This window comes from Chinchilla lanigera, unplaced genomic scaffold (assembly GCF_000276665.1).
Source record: "Chinchilla lanigera isolate Chin_1 unplaced genomic scaffold, ChiLan1.0 scaffold00015, whole genome shotgun sequence".
Lineage (NCBI taxonomy): Eukaryota > Metazoa > Chordata > Mammalia > Rodentia > Chinchillidae > Chinchilla > Chinchilla lanigera.
Window position 1 is genome coordinate 28,813,199 of NW_004955416.1, and position 22,479 is coordinate 28,835,677.

Genomic DNA, 22,479 nt, shown 5'->3' on the forward strand with positions numbered 1-22,479 from the left:
ACAGAGGGTCAGGGCCTCTGGTGTCATACTTTTAAGGAACACGATAGAATAATGGGACAGTCTCATTCTTGCTGTGGTGTACAAAGTGGCCTTTTGGGAATTGTAGTAAGTGGAGCTAGCTTAAAGCTATGTTCTTTTGGCAGTTACCTAGAGTACATATACTCTGCATTGGCAGATAAGGGCATATCCATAATTACAGCAGGGTGGAGGTAACTTAAATGAATAGCCATCAGGGAAATATATATAAAAAAACCACAGGAAGATTTCCCTTTATCCCTATGGTAGCAGTAGTTGCAAGGACAGACAGTAGCAAGTGTTAAGAAGGATGTGGATGAAATAAGAAGCTTGACATATTGCTGATGGAACCATAAAATAGTGCAGCCATTGTAGGTAACGCTTTGGGAGTTCCTCAGAAGCTAAGTGTAGAATCGCATTGTGCCCAGCAATTCTACTCCTAGCTGTATACTCAAGAAAAATGAAAACATGCCTACAAAATAAGTTACACAGCAGTTTTCATAGCTACATTATTCATAACAGGCCAAAGTAGATATAACGCAAAAATGTTTATTAGTTGATGAATAATAGACCAAATATTAATTTTACAATTAATATAATGGAGTATTATTCAGCAATAAAAGTGAAGTATGGATATGTTTCTCGAAATTAGTTTGCTCTGCCAAAAGATAATACATTTCCACTTTTCTTAGGTATTGCCAAATTTCTCCCCAGACTAGATAGCAGTATGCATGCTCACTAGCAGTTTATGTCTAATACTGATACTGAAACCTGATAGTGACTGTTTATTATAAAGACAACCAAACCCCACCAAATATTAAAGCCCAACATCTTTTGTATGTATCTGTGCAATAATAAAAAACAAATCAAACTACATAAATACTCCGTGATAAAGTCATTTATTTCAGGAATGTAAGATTTGTGTGTTAAGAAATCCATTAGTATACTATATCCTATTAACAAAACTTAAAGGTCTGTGATTATCCCCAAGTTCCTAAAAAGCTGTTGTAATGTTATTTTTTGTTAAAGTACCAACAAAATATAGCTTCATACAAATTGTTGGTAAAGAGTTATTGAAATACTTCTTTTAGGGGACAAGTGATACTTTTCTAAAGGGTAGCTGTGTATAGTTTAAAAGTAGATCATGTCAGTGACTGTTAGTGAGATTTGGTGTTGCTCTATCCTGATTTTCTGTAAGGAGATCCTGTAGCCATTAATCTTCACTCCCTACTTACTCCATTCCCTCCTACCAGTAGGCAGCTAATTTAATTGCTGTCTCTTGTGGATTTGCCTTTTCTGAGTACTTCATATAAATGGAATACTACTATATATGAACCTTTTGTGACTAGTTTTTTCTTAGCATAATGTTTTTAAGGTTCATCCATATTATAGCATGTATCAGTACATTTTTTTTGTTGCCAGTTGAGTTTCCATTGCATGGGTAAAATATGTTTTACTTACCCATTCATCAGTTGGTGGACTTTTGGGTTGTGTCTGCTTTTTGTCATTGAAATTGATGCTGCTGTGAATGTTCATGTGTAAGTTTATGTGTGGATGTATGTGTTCATTTTTCTTGGCCACACAGTGAAATCCATGATGTTTGTTCTTTTTGAAGAGCTTGCTTTTTTCACTTTTTCTGTAAGCTTTGGGGTGGGAGGGAAGGTCATTGCCTCTGACCTGTTGTGGATTTTGCTCCTCTGCTGTGGACTGGACAGGTGGGAGCTTTTATTCCCGTGTTGTGTGGATTGTTAGAACGTAAGACTATAGCACAACTTTATATAAAAACACTCTTTTGATCTAATGATTTAATGATTCTGGATTTCTAAAAATGTATAATTTTTTTAGACCACTCTGAGTACTTTATTTCTGTTCTAGGGAATGGTGTGGATTTCCTTGAGATTAGGTAATTTTTTAATAACTTGGAGATATCTAGAATTTTTTTGTTACTAGCTTATCTTTAGTCATGATGGTAAAGATTTTTTAGCTCTCTCAGAAGTTTTTTACTTTATTGCAATTTATTTTAGCTAAACATAAGTATGTAATGTAAAATGTTTGCCATAAATAATGTATACTTCATATTGTATACAATGTGTGCAAGATGTTGCTAGATTATATTCTGTAGAGATTTATGTACTAGGACAGATTTTTGAAGTAAATGAAGGAAGTTGAAATAACTAATACTTAATTTTTTAAAATAGTTCCTAGTGTTTGTGCTGATCATAGTAGGCATCATCAGTCCCTCATACCCTTCTGATGATCAAAAATAAATTTGGAATTTCATTTTTCAAAATTTAAACTGTTTTAATTCTAAAAACGTTTACGTAATTGACAGTTTTTAATATTGTGTCCAGTATTTATTAGAGCATAATAAATAATAAATAATTCTAATGCATAATCATATAAGTAAGCAAGTGTAGATAACAGATCCAGTAAGTTTGTAATTTCTATAGTCGAACTTTTCTAGATTATGAAATGTGTTGTAATGAATAATTATTTTTACCCTTACTAGCAGTGTTTACTGTAATTACTACTTTAGGCTCCTGGATTTGGATTTGGAATCGCAATATCTGGTGGAAGAGATAACCCTCATTTTCAGAGTGGGGAAACCTCAATAGTAATTTCAGACGTACTAAAAGGAGGACCAGCAGAAGGACAGCTACAGTAAGTGTGTTTCTTCTCTCAGACGCCTGTGTGACAAGCACTGTTCTTGTCTCCATTCACTGGCCTGCTTTGTTAGTGATTTTATTGTATTTATACCCCAAGTGTAGCATGGTGTATTTAATATTTTCCTTTAAATGAAAGCATACTTAAGAAATAAACTTTATAGTAAGTGAAAAGTTAGTATCAGTTTACATAGAATGTAACTGTAAAAACTATGAAAAAGAAAACTTGTCACTCAGTTTTACGTAGTCTAGACTTTCGGAGGGTCTCACCCCGAGTCTTTTTCTCTTTTTGTGTGATAATGAGATTAGCAGGATACAGAAGAAAAAAATGAGGCTAATCAGGAGGATTAAAAGAAATTTAAAAGGAGAAAGACTACTTTGTGAAAAGAGAGTACTTTTATCATTGCTCGGAAAACAAGTAGATTAATCTGCCCATATTCAGAATTTTATTTTTTACAACATTCTTCACAAACTTCCTTTATGTGTTTTTCTCTAACATGTTATTTTGGGAACATTTTCCTCTAGGGAAAATGACCGAGTTGCAATGGTTAATGGAGTTTCAATGGATAATGTTGAACATGCCTTTGCTGTTCAGCAACTAAGGAAAAGTGGGAAAAATGCAAAAATTGTAAGTATCTTTATGGTTAACTTAGTAGTACCAGCTATATTCCCCTGGTGTATGAATTTGTCCTTCCCTTTAAGAAAATGAAATGGAACAGTAATTTCAAAGTTAGTTGTTTTTAAGGAAGAATATTTCCTATAATACTGGTTATGTGTTTTTCAGATACTGAGTTGTTTTCTACCTAATTAAAAAAGGAGAGGTGGTGTTTGAATGGCTTTTGATGGCTTAATGTTCTCTTTTAAGTACTTAAACTGGATCTTGACAGGTAGTCAGTCTGAAGTACACAGCCGTTTTCTGGTATAAGATTTGTTTACTGGGGAAATTTTACACTGTCTGGAATTCACATCATCAACTGCTTGTTACTGTAATATAGGAAGGAGAAAGTGTTAGAATTTCTTTGTAGAGTTGTTCAGGGTGCCTTTCATGTTCCTGTCTCACTGTATAGCTAGAATTTTACTTTATTTAAAATTTTTCTAGAAGTAAATTGCTTTTTTAGGTAAGGGAAAAAAGTTAACTTTCAATAACTGACCTCTAATCACAGTTAAAACTTGGTAAATTGTGGTATAGAACAGATATGATGTAAAAGTCTTATTTAGAATGATACTACTGACATTGAGGAGCACCCAAGGCACTTCCCTCGTTCAGCTCTGTACCTGGTTGCCTCACCTGGCCTCGGAAGGACAGATAAAAACCCTGTGGGAGCCTTCACCCACTGTGCAGAGCAGGAGCGAGAGGCAGGTAGGAGGTCATCTGTCCTGATCTGTCCATTGTTAAGAGCCTTTCAAACACCCATTAAACACTCAGAATTATAGTGGACCGCATAGAAGCACAGGGATCCGTGATGAGGAGTGGAAGGGGCATACCTGAGGCTCTGCCTCCAGCAATTGCTAGATCCGAAACCTGTGTGTACTGCCATGCCAGTATCTTGTATGCACCAGGGTCATTGCTGGTGAGATGAGAGTACTCATATTGCAGTAGACCCAGCATTGTTCCAAGTAGTGGGCATCTACTTATTTATTTGCTTTTACAGTCTCATCAGAATATTTTTACAGCTCTAACGTTTTTTTTTTTTGGTTGTCAGTACACTCACTGCCTAGTGAGTGATACCATTTGTAAATAGTTTTTATATAAAGATTATAATGCTTACAGAAGTAAATTGCTTATTTTTATAATGACCTACCAGTACTGTTTTTTATAAGCTTTTTAAAATAGTTGTTGAATAAGCTTTGGATTTCTTGCTTTAGCAGTTGACTCTGAGCAGTATTATTCATAGTGTTTTTCCTGCACATTGTAGGGGAGCACCTTAGATAATTTGGTTTTTAATTCCTATATCTGAGTTGGTGAGCTGTACCCATTTACCCGTCCCTCTGACTTTTTAAGCCTTCCATTCCTCTGTTCATGTTCAGCTGTTTTGTCTTTACACACTAAGTATTTAGTGTATGCATTTCACATGAATAATATACCCAAGAAAGTTGTGTTCATATTCTCTAGACTTTTCCCAGTAAGAAGATCTGAAATCAGGAAAGTATGTGAAATAGCACATATTTGGATGACATACAAGAGAAAGGATGTGGGTCTGCTCAGAACTTTTATCAGTTGGCCAGAAGGAGGCTTGAGCATGTATTTTTTGCTCTTATGAAGAGAAGCTGTAGAAGACCTGGGTAGATGTGTTTTAATCAGCAAAGAGCAGCTGTTCATTTCTGCACTCAAACAGCTTGGATCATGTCCTTCATTTATATTGTCTTTCATTTCTTAATGAATTTTAGAATAAAACCCACTGCATAAAGTTGACCTTTCCTTGTAAGCTTTTTTTTTTTTTTTAAACACCTTATCCCTAACTATAATCAGAACATCAAAAACCTCAAGATCATTATATATTTGATTTGGAGGGATTTTTTTTTCCCCATTTCCAAATGACTAGCTTCTCTCTTCTCTGTGCTCTTATAGTATAGTGTTTTCTTTGTATGATTGTCTTTCCATAAACTAAAAGCCCTTTGGGCATTAGGCTCAATAAATACTATTTAATTAAAATGTTATAGTTTGTTATACTGTACCTCCTATAAATACACTCAGTTTTTTTTGGTTTGGGTTTTTTTTGGTACTGGGATTCGAACTCAGGACCTCACGCTTGCCAGGCGGGTGCTTGTGCCACTGAGCTATATCCCTAGCCAAATACACTTAGTTTTATTTAACTATAGATGAATGGCAGCTAGAAGTAGATTTATTGTTACAATTAGCATGTAAAATTTTTACTAAAATTCGGAGTATACTTAAAAAACATTATAGAGTAAATGAAGGGGCTGAAACACCTTGCTAGTGGTAATGTAAACATTATAGAGTAAATGAAGGGGCTGAAACACCTTGCTAGTGGTAATGTAAACATTATAGAGTAAATGAAGGGGCTGAAACACCTTGCTAGTGGTAATGTTTGTGAGCATTCCAGTTTATACATCCACACAGTTGTATAGCGTTTTGCCATAATATGCTGGTACTTAACCTAGCTCGCTCACAGAAGAGCATTTCGGTTCAGTTTGCACAGCTATTAAAAAAAGTAGAAGTGAGGTTTGTCACATACTTACTTACTTGTTTACTTCTTAGGAAGATGTTCTTAGCAGTGGCTTTTCAGAATCAGAGGGCATGAATGACTTTTGTTTTCTGTTTTGTTTTAAAACAAGGTGTAACTCTGTAGCCTAGGCCAGCCTCAAACTCATGATCCTTCTGCCTCAGGCTCCCAAGTACTGGGATTACAGGCATGTACCACCATACCCACCTAGCCCAGAATTTACGGATCACTTTTGATATGTGTGTTGCCTTTTTTGAAAACCAATTAAATAGTTAGAATTCATTTTCATCAACACTTTGAATCTGCCAAATAAACTTAAATATTTTATTGAAACTGTTTTGGGGGAGTGGCAGTGCTAGGGCTCAAACTCAGGATAACTGTTTCAAGTGAAATATTTAAAATCACAAGTGGGTTTAACCTTCTCATAGGATATTACTACTCTTTTATGTTTTTTCTTTTGCTTGTTCATGTCCCTTGAATTTGTATGGTAAAAGCATTTTATTTACTAAGATCATTAATCTTTTGTCATATACAATAATACATTGTTTTCTCACTTGGCACTTGTGACTGTATACAAGTTGTTTATAGTGATTTTTAGTTTAGTTTTATTTATTTGTTTAGTGTTGAGAATCGAACTCACGGCCTCACACTTGCCAGGCAGGCACTGTGCAGCTGAGCTACATCTCCAGCTTTTTTTTTTTTTAATGTACTTGTATTTCAGTTTGTAAACATTTGATTTTCATATTGTCATGTTCATTGGTTTTCCTGTTGGTATCTTGCTTACAAAAGCCTTTTTTACCTTACCACAATTATAAGAACTGTCCTTTATTTTATAATAGTATGTACATGGTTTCATTCTGTTTTATTTTTCATATGAATAATTCAGATAAACTGTTTTGAAATGGGCATCTTTCCCCAGAAAAGATTTGTTCCTAAAGTGTCAAGCTTTATTGTCAAACCTGAAAGGTGGTATTTGAGTTTATAACTGTTAATTGTAAAATAAATTGGCTGTTTTTCAGTTATACCCTAGTGGGTACAAAAATTCCATTACATGCACAGTTGAATATGTGTCAAGGAACTTAAATCTTAGTAGGCTAGAGGAATGTACTCACAACTATAATGGACGTCACCCAAAATTGGGACTAGTTCAGGTACAGTACATTTCCATAAAGGCAGTTCTTTCAGAGGTGGTCAGGAAGGCCTGCAGTGCTTGATGACTTTGTTTTTGTTTATATCTTACTTGGGACGTATGGAAGATTGAAGTAGTAACAGAGAGTATTTCTTCCAGTGTACTACGTTGGAGATTAAAGAAGTGAGTCTTAAAAGGAGGGAGTCAGTTAGGAATCCTCAGTAAATGTTCCTTGATAAAGCCCCAGTGGTGAGGGTGCCCTGAGACAGAAAAAGCAACCTTCCTTCTCATTTTATAATGGGACATTGGTTGTCCTTTTTACATGCTCACTTCTCTTGTTGCTGCTTGTCATCATTGAGCTTCAAAGTTGTTGTTTTCAGGAAAGCCTACCCTCATACCTCTTGGTATTAGTAGGAAGCAGCAGTATTAAGTGTAGATTGCCCCTTGAGGAAATTTAGCCATAATAAGATGCGTTCATAATTTGTAGGTGAGTAGCAAGAGAGAGATAGAAGATTAATTGGGAGATTAGAAGACAGCATGGTTTTGAGGTAAATACGAAGAGCTTAAAGTTGTGAATAGCATGAAGGGTAGTAACGGAAAACGGTGTTGGAAGTGAGTCGGGATGAGAATAAGCTCAAATAGGTTTTATTCAGACTCCTAGAATATCCACTTGGTCTTTGAAATCAAAAGAAAGGAGCACTGAGTAAATGAGACACTTTGAAAAAATGGAGGCGTGGATGGAGGAGTAAAGTGTCACTGGTCCCCAAAAAGGTGACTGAATGACTGGGACTGTGGAAAGTAGTTTCGAACTCCCTCTGTTAACACGTTTCTTTGCAGGCAACAAGTTGTAGACGAAAGGACTGCTGAACAGTATCAGGAATTCTGTCAAATAAAGTGCATTTATAGAGGACCTAATGAGCAAAGTGTAGAAACACAGCCATCCGAAAGTGAGAGTACTGGTCCGGTGTTTGTCATAGCACATGATAGAATAGTCACTAGAGAATCATTCAGCTGTGGCAGCGTGGGATCCCATGCAAACTTGGGAGGAAACCAAGTGAAACCAGAGAATTGATGGGCAGAGAGTAGGAGAGGATGGAGCAGTGGACAGTGAAAAGTTTCAGCGGATAAAGTGTCTCAAGTAGAAGACAAGTGTTATCCCAGAAGTGCCTTCAGATCTTCAAGGTTTGGTGTGTGCCCATGTGAGGAGACACTGCAGTCCAAGATTCCAGAGCCCTTTTGATCAGAAGGTAGTGCACGTCTGTCTTGACTACAGACGGTGAAAGAAGTGGACGAGGAGAACAGAGCATTGAGAAAAGCAGGACAGAAGAAGGAGCTTGCTCCTGTGCCAGAAGTTGTAAATGGGAGTAATGGACAGGGAAGGCAGTTCATGGAAGTGTAACTGAATTAATTAGCTCCAGCATAGTAAGTTGAATGTTGCTGTGCGATAAATTGATCTCTTGGAGGGCTGGCAGGGTGATTGTGGGCCTTGATATTGATACATTCTAAAAATTTGAGTAAGGAATCAAGTAGGGCTTGTAGGTATGCGATAGTTCTTGTAGATTTGGCAGGATATTTGATCTTCCTAGAGTACAGTGCCTATCTTTTTTCCCCAGTTTCAACCATTACTAGTTTGTCTGCAAGCTTATTATTGCAAGGGAGTATGTTTCTGAATAAAGTAAATAAGGATTTATTAAGCCCACTTTTCCTAATTTGTTGCTTACCAGAAAACAGCCATTATGGAAATATATTGCTTAGTAATTGATTGTAATTATTTGTGTATCTCTTTGATATTTAAATTAACATTAGATAAGAGAAGGGCATTGTTCCTTTCTCTTGGGAACTGAAATTGCATGCGTGAAAAGTGAAATTTTTTTTTTTTGCAGACCATTCGGAGGAAGAAGAAAGTTCAGATACCAGTAAGTCGTCCTGATCCTGAACCAGTATCTGATAACGAAGAAGATAGTTATGATGAGGACCTACAGGATCCAAGAAGCAGCCGTGGTGGTCTGCTTAACAGAAGGAGTGAGAAAAGTTGGGCAAGGGATAGAAGTGCAAGTAGGGAGAGGAGTTTGTCTCCACGCTCAGACAGGCGGTCTGTGACTTCCAGTCAGCCTGCCAAGCCCACCAGGGTCACGCTGGTGAAATCCCGAAAAAATGAAGGTATTCCTTACCAGTGCTTTCACTGTTATTTTCATGTGCAAGTTTTATGACTAGTTTTATTGAAAAGTACAACTGACATCTCATCATATCTTTGTTCTGTTTCTCTGTTTTGTTTATATGTTAAAAAGTCCGAATCTGCTATGGCAAGCTTGAATGACTGTCCATGTTCTTAAATTATTTTTTGGGAGCAGATTATACTTCATATGAATTGTTTAGTACCTGGATTTTGGATTTGTTGAGATGAGAATGACCAAACATGTACAAAGAAATGTCACATCCTCACCAAATTGAAATTCAGTTAGGGTCAGTATGAATGTGACAGTGAACAGAGACTTTGATCATTTTTGTTGGCAGAAGGCTGTTTTCTGAATGGAGGGATTGAAAAGAAGGGACCTCTTATGGGGTGTTTCTCCAGAAGGCAGGACATCTTCTACATTTTTAAGCTGAAGCCCAGCTCCTTTCTCTCAGTCATCATCAAATTTGATTTTTAAACAGTGGAGCTGTTGCTTCCTCCTGCTGTGGATATATGATTGATCATTTTTGTTTAAAAAAGATGTTATAGTAAAAATACTGTAGTCATTTAGGTTGGTAATCCCAGCACTCTGGGAGGCTGAGGCAAGAGGATTGCAAGTTCAAACCCAGCCTGGGAAACTTAGTCACTTTGCAAGACCTTATCTCAAAATAAAAAATAAAAAGGACTGAGGCTGTAGCTCACTGTGAAGGCCCTAAATTCCATCTGAAGCCAGTCGCAGATAACATGGTCCTCTTCTCTTTTTGTCCTTAATTAATATGTCCTAACTTCCTTGATTAATATGTCGTAATATGTCCTCTCCTCTGTCCCACTCCTGTCTTTCACTGCTTTCACTACCTGTTCCGGGGGAACCACTCTCTTCAGGGGCTTCCTTCCTTCCTTCCTTCCTTCCTTCCTTCCTTCCTTCCTTCCTTCCTTCCTTCTCTTGCTCTTTCTCCTTGCTTCCCTCCCTCCCTCCCTTTCTTCCTTCCTACTTTCTTTTTTTGTCTTTTTGAGACAAGGTTTCACTACTCAGTTTAGGCTGGCCTTGAACTCACACAGTGATTCTCCTGCCTCAGCCTCCCGAGTGCTGGGATTACAGGCATATGCCACCACATGCGGCTCAAGGGACTGTCTGTCTCATGACTTGTTTCTGGATCCCTTTTAGTGGGTTCTGTATAGACACTTCTGATGTTTCTCTGGGTTATTCTGTTGTCCCTGTCTTGATACTTCTCATTACCAACTGTGTATGCTAGACTTAGAACTTCATCATACCTGCTAACTTCTTTCCTTTATACTTTGGTACATTTTTAAATTATTCTGTCAGCACATGTGCACTCTCGCTCTCTATCCATGTTTAATTTTAATGTCTCTTAATTGAAGTTTGAGCTTCAACTTCTCCACCTCAAGGAGTCCTCCTCTGACCCCTACTAGATACAGAATCATTTCACTGTTCGAACTCCTTACTGCATTTCTCATTGCCTTGGTAACTTGACACCTTTTGTTTGTTGGTTGTGTAAGTTGCCAGAGTGCAAGGAATGTCTCTCATTTGCTGTTTCACCAGCCCCTGGCACATATTTATTGTATACCTGAGGATATCTGTGGACTAACTAGATGAAGAAATATTTTTAAAAGAACATACAAATGTAAATAAAAATTAAATATATGTAAAAGATTATTTAGGGTCATCAGTGTAGCGGTCATTTAGTAGCCCATTCCTAGAGCCTTGACTTAGTCTCCTGAAGAGTCATTTCTTTTTCGCCCTCTTGCTAGTTCAGCTTGTGAGCACTCTTTGTATATTTACTTTACGTTAAACTGTAACTGTGATAGAATTTTTAGATTCTTGAGCACCAAGTCTACTGACTTACCTCAGTAAAAAACAATTCTATGTTTTCTGTCTTAGGTTTTTAATTTAATTTAGTTTTGTTTTTTGTGTGTGGTTTTAGTTTTGGTGTTAGTTTTAAATACAGTGAAAGGGAGAATCCTTCTTGTCCTCACAAAACCACTCATGCCTATGTTTGCTGAGTGATAATCACAATTATTGGTCTTGTTTTCTTATGAAATACATTTTGTAAAGATGTCACAAGGACCTGAGCAGTTCTCTGGACTCTTCTGATAACTGCCTTAACTCTAACCACTCTCTTACCAACATTAAAATTAATATTGCCTTTCTCAGATCCTTTGTTGATGGTGTAAAAAAGCGGACTGGCATTTTAACCCTTGTTTCTATCTGGCTGGTTGTGAGCTGTTGCAGTGTATGTAGAGGTAGATGCTAATGCTCTGTGTCTTGCTAGTGGTTTGTATGTAGGATCAGACATACTTTTGCGGTAGAAGGTGGGAAGGATACAACTAGTACGGGCTTTATAACGGTCATCAAGAAAATTGTCAGACTTGCTGAAGTTTTTCAGGCATCAAGCAGTGTACTTTTTTAGGACTATACTCTAAACATTCTGAAAAGGTAACGTACCTAGTCAGAAAGGAGTGATACAGTATTCAGGGTTTCTCCTTTTCAGCAAAATGAGAACATAGGGTGTCACCTGTTTGTTTGAACCACACACTTTCACTTTGCCTTCACATTAATATTGCAGACTTTTTGATACTTAAAAGGAAATGTATTCACAAAGTAGTCAAAAATAATTTCATGTCACTGATTGTACTTAAAAACTCTTTATGTAGTAATTATTAGTCTTATATTTTAACTCTACTTAAGTGTTTTAGGATATTACATTAAAGACATTTAAATATATTATTTCAGAATATGGTCTTCGTTTGGCTAGCCACATATTTGTAAAGGAAATTTCACAAGATAGTTTGGCAGCAAGAGATGGCAATATTCAAGAAGGCGATGTTGTACTGAAGGTATGGTAATATTCTCACATTTTAATGAAGTGAAGTAGAAAATAAATGCTAGAGTTAACACATAGCCTCTGCTTAGGTTTCAAGCACTTTTGCCAAAGGGAATTAAAAATGAATGTTCGGGGGAGAGGGAGTTAAATTGTCTCTGCCCATGACTGTATCAACAGCGATATGTTAGATATAGGGTCATCCTGAGAGAATTAATTGCTACAAATACATGTCATTCACCAACAGAAGCCACTTAGTAGGTGGACGTGTCTGTTCTTACACATTAAGTAGTTCTGATAATTGCTGCAGGTAATACTGAAATTTTTTTTTCTTAGTCTGTGTCTAAATAATAGAACATGATCAGCTTTGGAAGAGGGTTTAAGAGATAATAATTTAGGTTCACCTGGCAGAGCAGCAGCTTCGTAAATATTTGTATTATTTCAGGAAGGTGGATATTTCGTTATTTTAGAAAAGTATAAAGGGACTATTTTGGTGATTCTTAGAGCACAGTGTGGAGTAGTTTGGATATTGTTACTGTTTATAATAGAACAGAGTAAGGTAACATTTGTATTTTCGTCATTTACTTTCAACATATAGTTTCCTTTCTGTTGCAGATAAATGGTACGGTGACAGAAAATATGTCACTGACAGATGCAAAGACATTGATAGAAAGATCTAAAGGCAAGTTAAAAATGGTAGTTCAGAGAGATGAGCGAGCCACCCTATTGAATGTCCCTGACCTTTCTGACAGTATCCATTCTGCTAATGCTTCTGAAAGAGATGGTAAGTAAAGTTCTATTTGGTGTTTTCCAAGTGACTGCTTTCTTTCTTTCTTTTTTCTTTTCTTGCTTTTTTTTTGAGACAGGGTCTCACTATGTAGCTCAGGCTGGCTTTGAGCTCACTATGTAGCCCAAGTTGGCTTCGAACTGGAGGCAATCCTCCTACCTCAGCCTCAGAGTGCTGGAATTATAGGTGTACACCACCATTCCTGGAATGGTGACTTCTTTCTTTCTTTCTTTCTTTCTTTCTTTCTTTCTTTCTTTCTTTCTTTCTTTCTTTCTTTCTTTAATTTTAAAGAGAAAAAAGTAAAAACAGTACAGAATTTCCAAACAAGATGATGGGAAATTGTTACTATATTGCATGTAGTTACCTTCAAAGTAGTTGCTCAGATTACCAGATATAGGCATGCATAATTGATCAAACAATATAAGCATTCACTATTCCTTTCAGTGAACTTATAGAAGTTAGTAGTACAATTTTCTTAGCTATCTTGTGTATGTGTATATATATATATTTTTTTTTTTTTTCTTTTTCCCCTTCCTTTTTTTCTCCTTCCCCGCATTGCAGTTGTTCTTTCCTTTTTAGCAGTTTCTTAAATTACTAGGAAGATTTGCCTTATTTGAATGAAATGATAATTTTCCTTGTTTGAGACATCTTTAAAATCTAAAATCTTGGGGGGAGGTTCTGCAGGCAGCTCTCCAATATTTACTTGATCACTGGCTAATAAAACTAGTGCTTAATATGAAATTATATTTAGTACCTTATTTCATATAAATATCATTGGAGTAATTTATGCTTTATTATAATTTAATGGAGAAGTAAGTAGCACCCTTTCATTTAACAGACATTTCAGAAATTCAGTCACTAGCATCAGATCATTCTGGTCGCTCACATGACAGGCTTCCCCGCCGCAGCCGATCACGGTCTCCTGACCAGCGCTCAGAGCCTTCTGATCATTCCAGACACTCTCCGCAGCAGCCCAGCAATGGCAGGTAATAGCACCCTGTTGTCTGAAATAAAACGTTCTGTTTCCTTGACACATGTATCTGGAAATGCTTAGAAATAAATTAAATGATTTTCTTTTGATTATTCTAGATTAGATCTATTTTTCCTCCTCACTTTAGATATCTCTTACCTAGAATGATAGAAGATAGTCAAACTTCTTCATAAAGGGCTGCGTAGTAAATATTTCAGGCACTCAATCCATATGCTCACTGTCACTACTAAACTCTATCTTACAGCAGAAAAGCAGCTCTAGACAACATGGAAATGAACAGACATAGCAGTGTTCAAGTAAAATGTTGTTTATAAATACCAGTAACCCATAGCCTCAGTTTGCCAACTGATTGCATTAGAAGATGCTAGCATGCTTCCAGAATGTACTGCCTGGGAAGGTTAACTGTATTAGAAATGCATTGATAGATTAATCTGAACTTTGTTTTTCTTTTTACAAATAACACTGTCTGGCATTTATATGCCAGAGGACCTTGTATGTAATTAGTATGCGACCTGAATTTACCTTGTTTGGTGTCATGCCTTTGAAAGTCCAATATGGAGATCTGGAGTACTTAAAACATATGTCATTCCAGAACTGGAGGTACAGTTGAGGAGAAAAGGCAACCTTTATATATTGTTCCTAGGAAGTAAACTGATACAACCTTTCAGAAAATAGAATAGCAGTACCTCAAACCCTTAAAAATAGAACCACTGTATTATCTAGCAGTTCTACTTAGGGTATATATCTGAAAAAAATACAATCACTAACCTGACTGCAGCAGTATTCATAATATCCAAGATACAAAAATCAGTCTGTACATCAGTGGATAAATGGGTTAAAAATATCTGTGCACATATATAATGGAATACTAGTCAGCCCTGAGAAAGAAGGAAGTGCTGCCATTTGCAGCAATGTGGATCAATCTAGAGGACATTATGATAGTTTAAGTAAAACAAGCTAGACCCGGAAAGACAGAAATGCTGCATGGTTTCACTTACCTGTGCAATCTGAAAAAGTTGAAGTGATAGAAATAGTAAAAGGTTTTAAGGATGAGAAAAATGGGAACGTGTTGTTCAAAGGTTATAAATTTCAGTTACATGATGAGTAAGTTGTAGAGAACTCATGTATGGTGTGGTGACTGTGCTTAATAACAATGTGTACTTGACATGTGCTCTGAGAACAGGTGGGGGCCACCCCCGCCATACTGGAGAGTGAACGTAGGTCCTTCATGCTGTGCTACATCTCTGCTCGCTTTTACTTTCTGAGATAGGGTCTTGTACCCAGGCTAGTCTCAAACTTGTGATCCTCCTGCCTCAACCCCCAGAAGGTTAGGATTACAAGCGTGTACCACCTTGCTTGGCTGAGAGGAGATACTAAGTATTCTCCTCACATACACAAAAATAGGGAAGGGTAAGGTGACAGATATGCTAATAAGCTTGGTTATGGTTATCATTTGGTAATGCATACATATATCAAAACATCACATTGAACATCTTAACTGTGTACAGTTTTACTTGTCAGTTATATCTCAACAAAGCTAAGAAGGTTGAGGTCCATAGCTGAAGAGACTGTTTAGGACTTGCAGTATTTGAAATTCATCTGTGTGAAGATATTTTCTAAAACCATAGAAATCACTGAAATTGCTAAGATAAGAATATGGAGAGAAGGCCTAGAACTAGACCATAGAAAGCACATTCCTTCTAGGAAGGTGAAGAGGCAAAGGAAAAGAGAAAAGAGCTGTACTTAGCCAGGAGAGAGCTTTTGAAGTTGTCAAAAACCATAGTGATACAGTTGTTAAAACTTCATTGACAAAGATTTGGCTTTCTGCTAAGATGGGAATTAATCAGACAGGAGAGTAACTAGTAACACCTATGAATGTGGTTGCTGGTATGGTACCTAGTGTAGTTGTTAAATATTTGTGAAGCTGATTCTTTGTAAATTTCAAATTTTAGATTTATAACTTATACCAACCCTGGTCTTTATTTTAAGCTTGTAACAATTTTTTAGAGGAATGTTGTGTTATACTAAATGTAAAACTGGCGTATTATAACTAATGATTATTTTTAATTGTTACAAGTTAATATATTCTGAAGAGTTCTCTCAGACAGTAAAGATGTTATCAAGAAAGGGATTAATGCCACAACACATGCATAGTAATATAACACCTTTAATGATTCATTGGAACAGCTGCAGTTTAACACATTTCTCACACCTAGAAGCCATGCTAATAACAAACAGTTTGGACATGACTTACCCTTTAAAAACAAAAGGTATGTTCATCAAAATCTCAAAAATTTTGGTTACTTAAACTTTCTTTTTTTTTTGGTACCAGTAACTCAGGATCTCACGCTTGCCAGGCAGGTGCTTGTGCTGCTGAGCTGTATCCCCAGCCCTTCACTTAAAATTTCTAAAGACTTGGTATCTTTATTTAAAAAACTACCATATATGATTTCACTATATTTTACTTCTTATTAGGCAACTTATATATTCTCATGGGTAATACCAATTATATGGAAGCTTTTAAAAATACAGACCTCAGGAGAGGTGTGTGCTCAGTCCATCTGAGATGGGGGCAAGGCATACTTTTTACAGACTTCTTGTGTCATTCTCTTAACACAAGTCTTCAAATTCTTTTCAAATTTGGTGGTGAGAATTTAATTCCTAAAACATTCAGAAGTAAGTAAAGTGCTAGTTATAAAAAACATCATGAGAACTCTGCACAGTGTCTTATTTTGATTTAGTTTTGTTTATATAAATGTTTTTGTGTTCCAAATGTTATTTAAGTTCTGTTGTTTAAGAAGTGATGTGAAACTGATTTTCTCTCTATGAGAAAAGGTTTTAATTTAGTGTGGAGAAAGTCTGTCTTGGTGAACTTCAGTCCTGCCCTGTTCTCTTCCTAGATTTCTGAATTATTTTGTATATTTTTTACCTTAAATATTATTTTAAAGCCTGTAAGGTAGAATTTCTTTTCACAGACTTACCAGTTGCTTACAATAATTGCCACTGATTTTAGTAACTGCCACTAATTCCATGTGTGTAAATTTAATTTTATCCTGACTTAGTGGTTACATTTGTTAATAACGGGATATTTCAAATGTTTGGAAAAGTAGATTGTTTTATACAGTACTTTTAAGTCTAGTCTGCACTGCCTAATGCCATAGTCCAGTAATGGCAAACCTAAGTTTTAGAGCTTTCAGTGATAACAGAGAGCCTCGCGTGGCAGGCATGCCATACGTTTGCCACCGCAGCCATAGTCATAGACTATGTATGGCTTTTAAGCATTTGAAATGTGACCAGGTCAAGGTGAGATACATTTTAAGTGTAAAATATGTATTCGATTTTGAAGGCTGAGTATACAAAAAAGAAGGTAATGTACTTCATTTGATTTATTGATTACAGGGTCGGATAGTTTAGATTATTAAGTTAATTTAAATGTATTAATTGATTTTACTTCATTTTATTTAACATGGGTTTTAGAAAATTTTAAATATATGACTTACTATAATTCAGGCAGATAGCACTGCACTTCATCTTCATGTATTACTGAATAATGCTTCCATCTTTTGGTAGATAATGGAAATGCATGAAAAAGCAATAATTTTTCAGATACAAATTAAATGAAAAATTTAATAGAGTGATACAACTTCCATCTATGTGAAATATTATTTTAAAAAACTGATTGCTCTCAGATTTATAATAAGTGTATCAAAGGACAGTAGGGTGATAGCTCAGTGTAAAAGTAGCCAAAAATAAAATTACTAGTAGGAGTTCGTGATACATGGAACAGTAGCCTTAATTGCATAACAAATAATTGAATTAGTCCATTAGCATCATTTGATTATGTTAGATTAGTCCATTAGCATCATTTGATTATATTAGATACCAGGATGATAATGTTTGTCACATTTTTAATTTCAGATTTTTTTTAGTTATAAGAAAAAAATTAATTGGAATTTTTTTGTCTTTTTAAAGAAAATAGTTCAAATTTTGCATGTTACAGAGCAATAGAAATCTGTACAGCTATTAAATTATATAGTTCTTTAATGTCATTGTATGTTTATATCATTTGGAGTTTTTAATGAAAAGGATACAGGGTACTATTTTGCATTGTCCTTTATAATCAGAGGAAGTACAATAGGTACGTAAAACTTCATTGTAGTTCTTTATTTTTAGCTAATTGTGTTATTTATGTAAATAATGGCTAAAGTTTTGATCTTTTATGATTTAAAAGTAGCTCAGTCTTGTTTGAGTTAGAAATATGTCACTTTGATTTTCCTATAAGACTATTTCATGTACATGTTGCTCATTAAATCTATATTTTACAAGTAGAATGTATTGGTACAGAATGGTTAAACAAATAGGAAGATAGAAGCTGTGAAAAGTGCTAATTTATTGTTTTACCCCTTCAGAAGTAAAACATGAAAATACTTCATCTTGATAATAGGAGACTGCTAATAATAGACAGTTAGAAAACCAGAAATCTTCAGACTTTACTTATGCAGTAAAATCTTTTTTTTTTTTTAACTTCATAAGTAATGTATAAACATATTCTTGTAAAAATTGAAGTCATAGTAATAAATTAAAAATTCCTTGCTGGGTGTGGTGGCGCACGCCTGTAATCCCAGCACTTGGGAGGCTGAGGCAGGAGGATCGTTGTGAGTTCAAGACCAGCTTGGGCTACAAGGTGAGCTTGAGGCCAGCCTGAACTGCATAGCGAGACCCTGTCTCAAAAAGACGAAAAAAAAAATTCCTCTTGGCTGTTGTTCTGCTTTCCCCTCTGAGGCAGCCCACTGTTGCCTGTTTGGTTATGTGAAAGCACATCAGTGTAGGCATGTGAGGGAGGCTTAAATGCCTAAATGGTATCGCACTGTTCTGTAAGTTGAACGTCTTCTCGTTTTGTTTTTTTATGTCTGTGCACACAGTTCAATGCATTGTAACTTTAATATTAATAGTGTTCATCTTAAATTATAAAAACAGTCTGTACATTTTAGAAAAGCATAGATCAGACTCACCAACTCCATTTAACCCACAGTTCCTGTTTGCTCTCTCTTTTTTTTTTCTTTCTTTCTCTTTCTCTTCTGTTTATTTATTGATTTATTTATTTGTAAATAAACAAAAGATGGAGTCTTGCTATGTTGCTGGCGCTGGACTCAGATTCCTGGGCTCAAGTGATCATTCTATCTTAGCTTTCAGGGTAGCTGGGAATACATGCATGCACCGTTCATACTCTTAACTTAAGTCCATTAGCATCATATATAGAGCTTGTTTTTTTCTTTTTAAATCATTAATAAGACTAAGGACCAGTCTCTAATTATTTCCCAGCTGCCTTATTTCAATTTAATGATACAAGGTGAGCATCTTTCCAGTTTATTCTTTTGTTTAAAAACCAAACAAGATCTTTCCAGAGCTGGAGACATAACTCATTGGTAGTATGCTTGCGTAGCATGCACAAGTTTCTGGGGTTAAGCTCCGACCACAAACAAAATAAACTCCCAAAACCCACCCTCTCTGTTACAAGCATTTTGATTCTAAGATTTTTGCCTGTGAGGACAACATTGTAGTGAGCATCTCTGTTCATGATTTCATTTACTAGCACTTTTCTTTTTGTTTTTGGTTTTTTTTTAAAGCAAGTTTGCCGTACATAATGTTTACATTCTTCTTGGGGATAGATACATGTACTTAACATACCTTCATTCTTTTTATTTCTGATCCCTCTTGCTCTCCTCCTCCTCCCGTTTCTATACCCACTTCCCATTTGTAAAAGATCCATATCCCTGTTTCCTGTTGTCCTTTGTTTTTGTAAATTATTTATTCTGAGGATTTCTCATCTAAGAATTATACAAAATTTAAGCGTACGTTTTTGCTTAGCATTATGGTCTCAAAGTGCATCCATTTTCCTACAGATGACCAGATTTATCCTCCTTTATGGCTGAGTCTTACTCCAGTGTATATAAGTACCATGTTTTCTTTACACATTCATCTGTTGGACATACAGGCCAATTTTAAGATTTAGCTATTATAAGTATTGCTTCTATAAACACAGATATGCATTTATCACTGCAGTGTGATGTCTTTGGCTCTTTTGGGAAGGTGCCTTAGAGGGAGAATAGCTGGGTCAAGTGAAATTTCTGTTTTTAGTTTTTTGAGGCATCTTCATCCCAATTTCCATAATGGTTATACCATCTTACACTCCCATCAACAATGTAGAAGGGTCCCTGTTTTCCCACAGCCTCACCAGCATTTGTTACTGTATTTTGTGGGTTTTGGTGGGGGGGGTTGATTACTATTCTTTGTGGAGTAAGATGGAATCCTTGTGTCATTTCAGTTTGCCTTCCTCTGATGACTAGAGATATTTAAAATTTTTTGGATTATTTATGGCCATTTATACTTTTTCTGAGGAATGTGTTCATTTCAGTTGCCTAGTTATTAACTGGGTCCTTTATTTGGGGAGGGGCCTGAATTGTTTGTTTTGGACTTTTTTTTTTAGTTCTAGATCTTGGGCCTCTATCAAAGGAGTAGCAGGCAAAATGTTTTTCCTGTTCTGTTGGATGTTTCCTTTGCTCCGTAGTAGCTTTTTAATTTGATACGATCTCATTTGTTGGCTCTTGATTCTACTGTGCAGTTGGGATGTGTTTAGAGAGTCCTTTTCTGTACCAGTGTCTTACATTATTTTGTTAACTGTTAGAATAAAATCCTTGTCACAGGTTTTGAAATTGTCTTGCCTTCTATTGTGCAGTTTTCCACAAATGATTTTTTTTTTTTTTTTTTTTGCCGTATCGGAGATCAAACTCAGGACCTTGCGCTTGCCAGACAGGCGCTTATGCCACTGAGCTATATCCCCGGCCCCCCCACAAATGATTTTTAGAATCATTCTTACACTCTTTTTTTATTTTAATACTGTGTAGTCTTCGGAGTAGAGAGGAAGAGAGAATTTCTAAGCCTGGGGCTGTCTCAACTCCTGTAAAGCATATAGATGATCATACCCCCAAAACAGTAGAAGAAGTTACAGTTGAAAGAAATGACAAGCAAACACCGCCACTTCCAGGTAAGCATAACGATATTCTCATTTTCAGAAACATGTGCTATGAAACTAATTGTCAGCATCTGTGGACAATTTTAAAGATGCTGTTGCTGTTCTCCATGTGTGAATTATTCTGTATATGGCTTTCAGTATTTTATTTGTAGGTAGGATGTTGGTATAGTCAGTAGCCTTTCTTGAATGTATGTATTTTGCAGATAGAAAACATTTCTGGTTAATAGCTACTTGTAGTGAATAAAGCTATTCTCCAACATTGCTCATTAAAGAGGAACATCAAAGGTGAGGGTGTAGCTCAGCAATAGGGTGCTTGCCCAGCACAAGCCTTGAGTTTAATCCCTAAGACAAATAAATAAATAACATTAGATTGACTTTAAAATGAAAACAAAAATTATTTTACTTGTTGCACATTTTTTGATAGATACTCTATGAAGCTGTATTTAAGAACCCAGCCTAGGAGTGTGCAAAGTTCTAAAATTGGTTGCCTGAAAAGCCCAGAGATTTTGTTTCTTTTTTTGTTTGTTTGTTTGTTTTTTTTGGTTTTTCTCCGGTACCGGGAACTGAACTCACGACCTTGCACTTGCCAGGCAGGAGCTTTGCCGCTGAGCTAAACCCCCAGCCCCGAGATTTTGTTTCTAATATCTCTCAGTTCTGCTTTCAAATGTATCTTACTCTGCTTGGTTAGTGGCAAGAATGTGGATATTTAGCAAAAACTTCTACTCCAGTGAGGAATGGTGGCTATGTGACAGTCTTAACAGGGAAACATGGATTGTCTTCTATATTTTTCTTGTTACTCTTCTGTAGAGAATACAGGTTTTTCAGATCCTACCAGTCAGAACTGTGGGAAACAGAGGTGGCCATGTAACATGCATACGTGTTACAGAGACTTTGGAATGCATAACTGTAAAGTATACTCTGATACATACGATACATATGATCCTTATTAGGTTCTCTGAACTTGTTTTTGCTGATGAGTCACACATACATTTTGTGTGGAATTTTTAGTTTGGTTATTTCATTGGTTGCTTACATATTTTTATAAAATTGACTCCACAACTTGAATTTTCTTTGTCTTAGAACCAAAACCTGTGTATGCTCAAGTTGGACAACCAGATGTCGATTTACCTGTCAGTCCTTCTGATGGTGTCCTACCTAATTCAACTCACGAAGATGGGATTCTTCGGTAATGCACTTTTAAAATTGTATTGTCATCTTTGTCCATTATTAAGCATTATCTAGAGTGAGAATTTAATTGCAAACCATATTGCATATACTTTTTTAAAATGACACATAATAGTATGATTAGGTTATTTCTTTTATTTAGCAGTCTCATGATAGAGTCGCTTAGAGAAAAGTAGAACTTTGCGGATGTTTTGTTTCTCATCACTGTCATCTAGGGTTTTTAGGTCAGTAATTACAAAAATAGTCTTTTCTGTTCAGACATTAGGGTTTCTATGGGCTAATACCCTGCATTAACTAAATACATTAATAAATACTTCTAAATCTCAGCACTATTGATAGAATCTCCATAAGCTTTCTAGTGCTCTAATATTTTATTAATAAGTGAATATTTCTTAATTTCAGAATTGTTGACATTTTGGGGGAGATTACTGTTTATCATGGGGTGTTTTCCTGTGCATTTTGATGTGCTTAGCAGCAT

General features: G+C 35.9%; 1 protein-coding gene across 5 annotated transcripts in view; it reads left to right on the top strand.

The window, feature by feature from the left end:
* The window catches only part of Tjp1 (tight junction protein 1), a 228,911-nt gene that overhangs the window by 172,392 nt on the left and 34,040 nt on the right, over positions 1–22,479 (top strand). For all 5 annotated transcript variants that reach the window (XM_005381650.1, XM_005381653.1, XM_005381654.1 and 2 more), the window contains exons 4-11: positions 2,552–2,676; positions 3,204–3,306; positions 8,876–9,152; positions 11,918–12,021; positions 12,621–12,789; positions 13,631–13,778; positions 20,689–20,828; positions 21,897–22,002. In XM_005381650.1, coding sequence (XP_005381707.1) covers positions 2,552–2,676; positions 3,204–3,306; positions 8,876–9,152; positions 11,918–12,021; positions 12,621–12,789; positions 13,631–13,778; positions 20,689–20,828; positions 21,897–22,002 — 1,172 coding nt within the window. The remainder of the gene's footprint in view (positions 1–2,551; positions 2,677–3,203; positions 3,307–8,875; positions 9,153–11,917; positions 12,022–12,620; positions 12,790–13,630; positions 13,779–20,688; positions 20,829–21,896; positions 22,003–22,479) is intronic.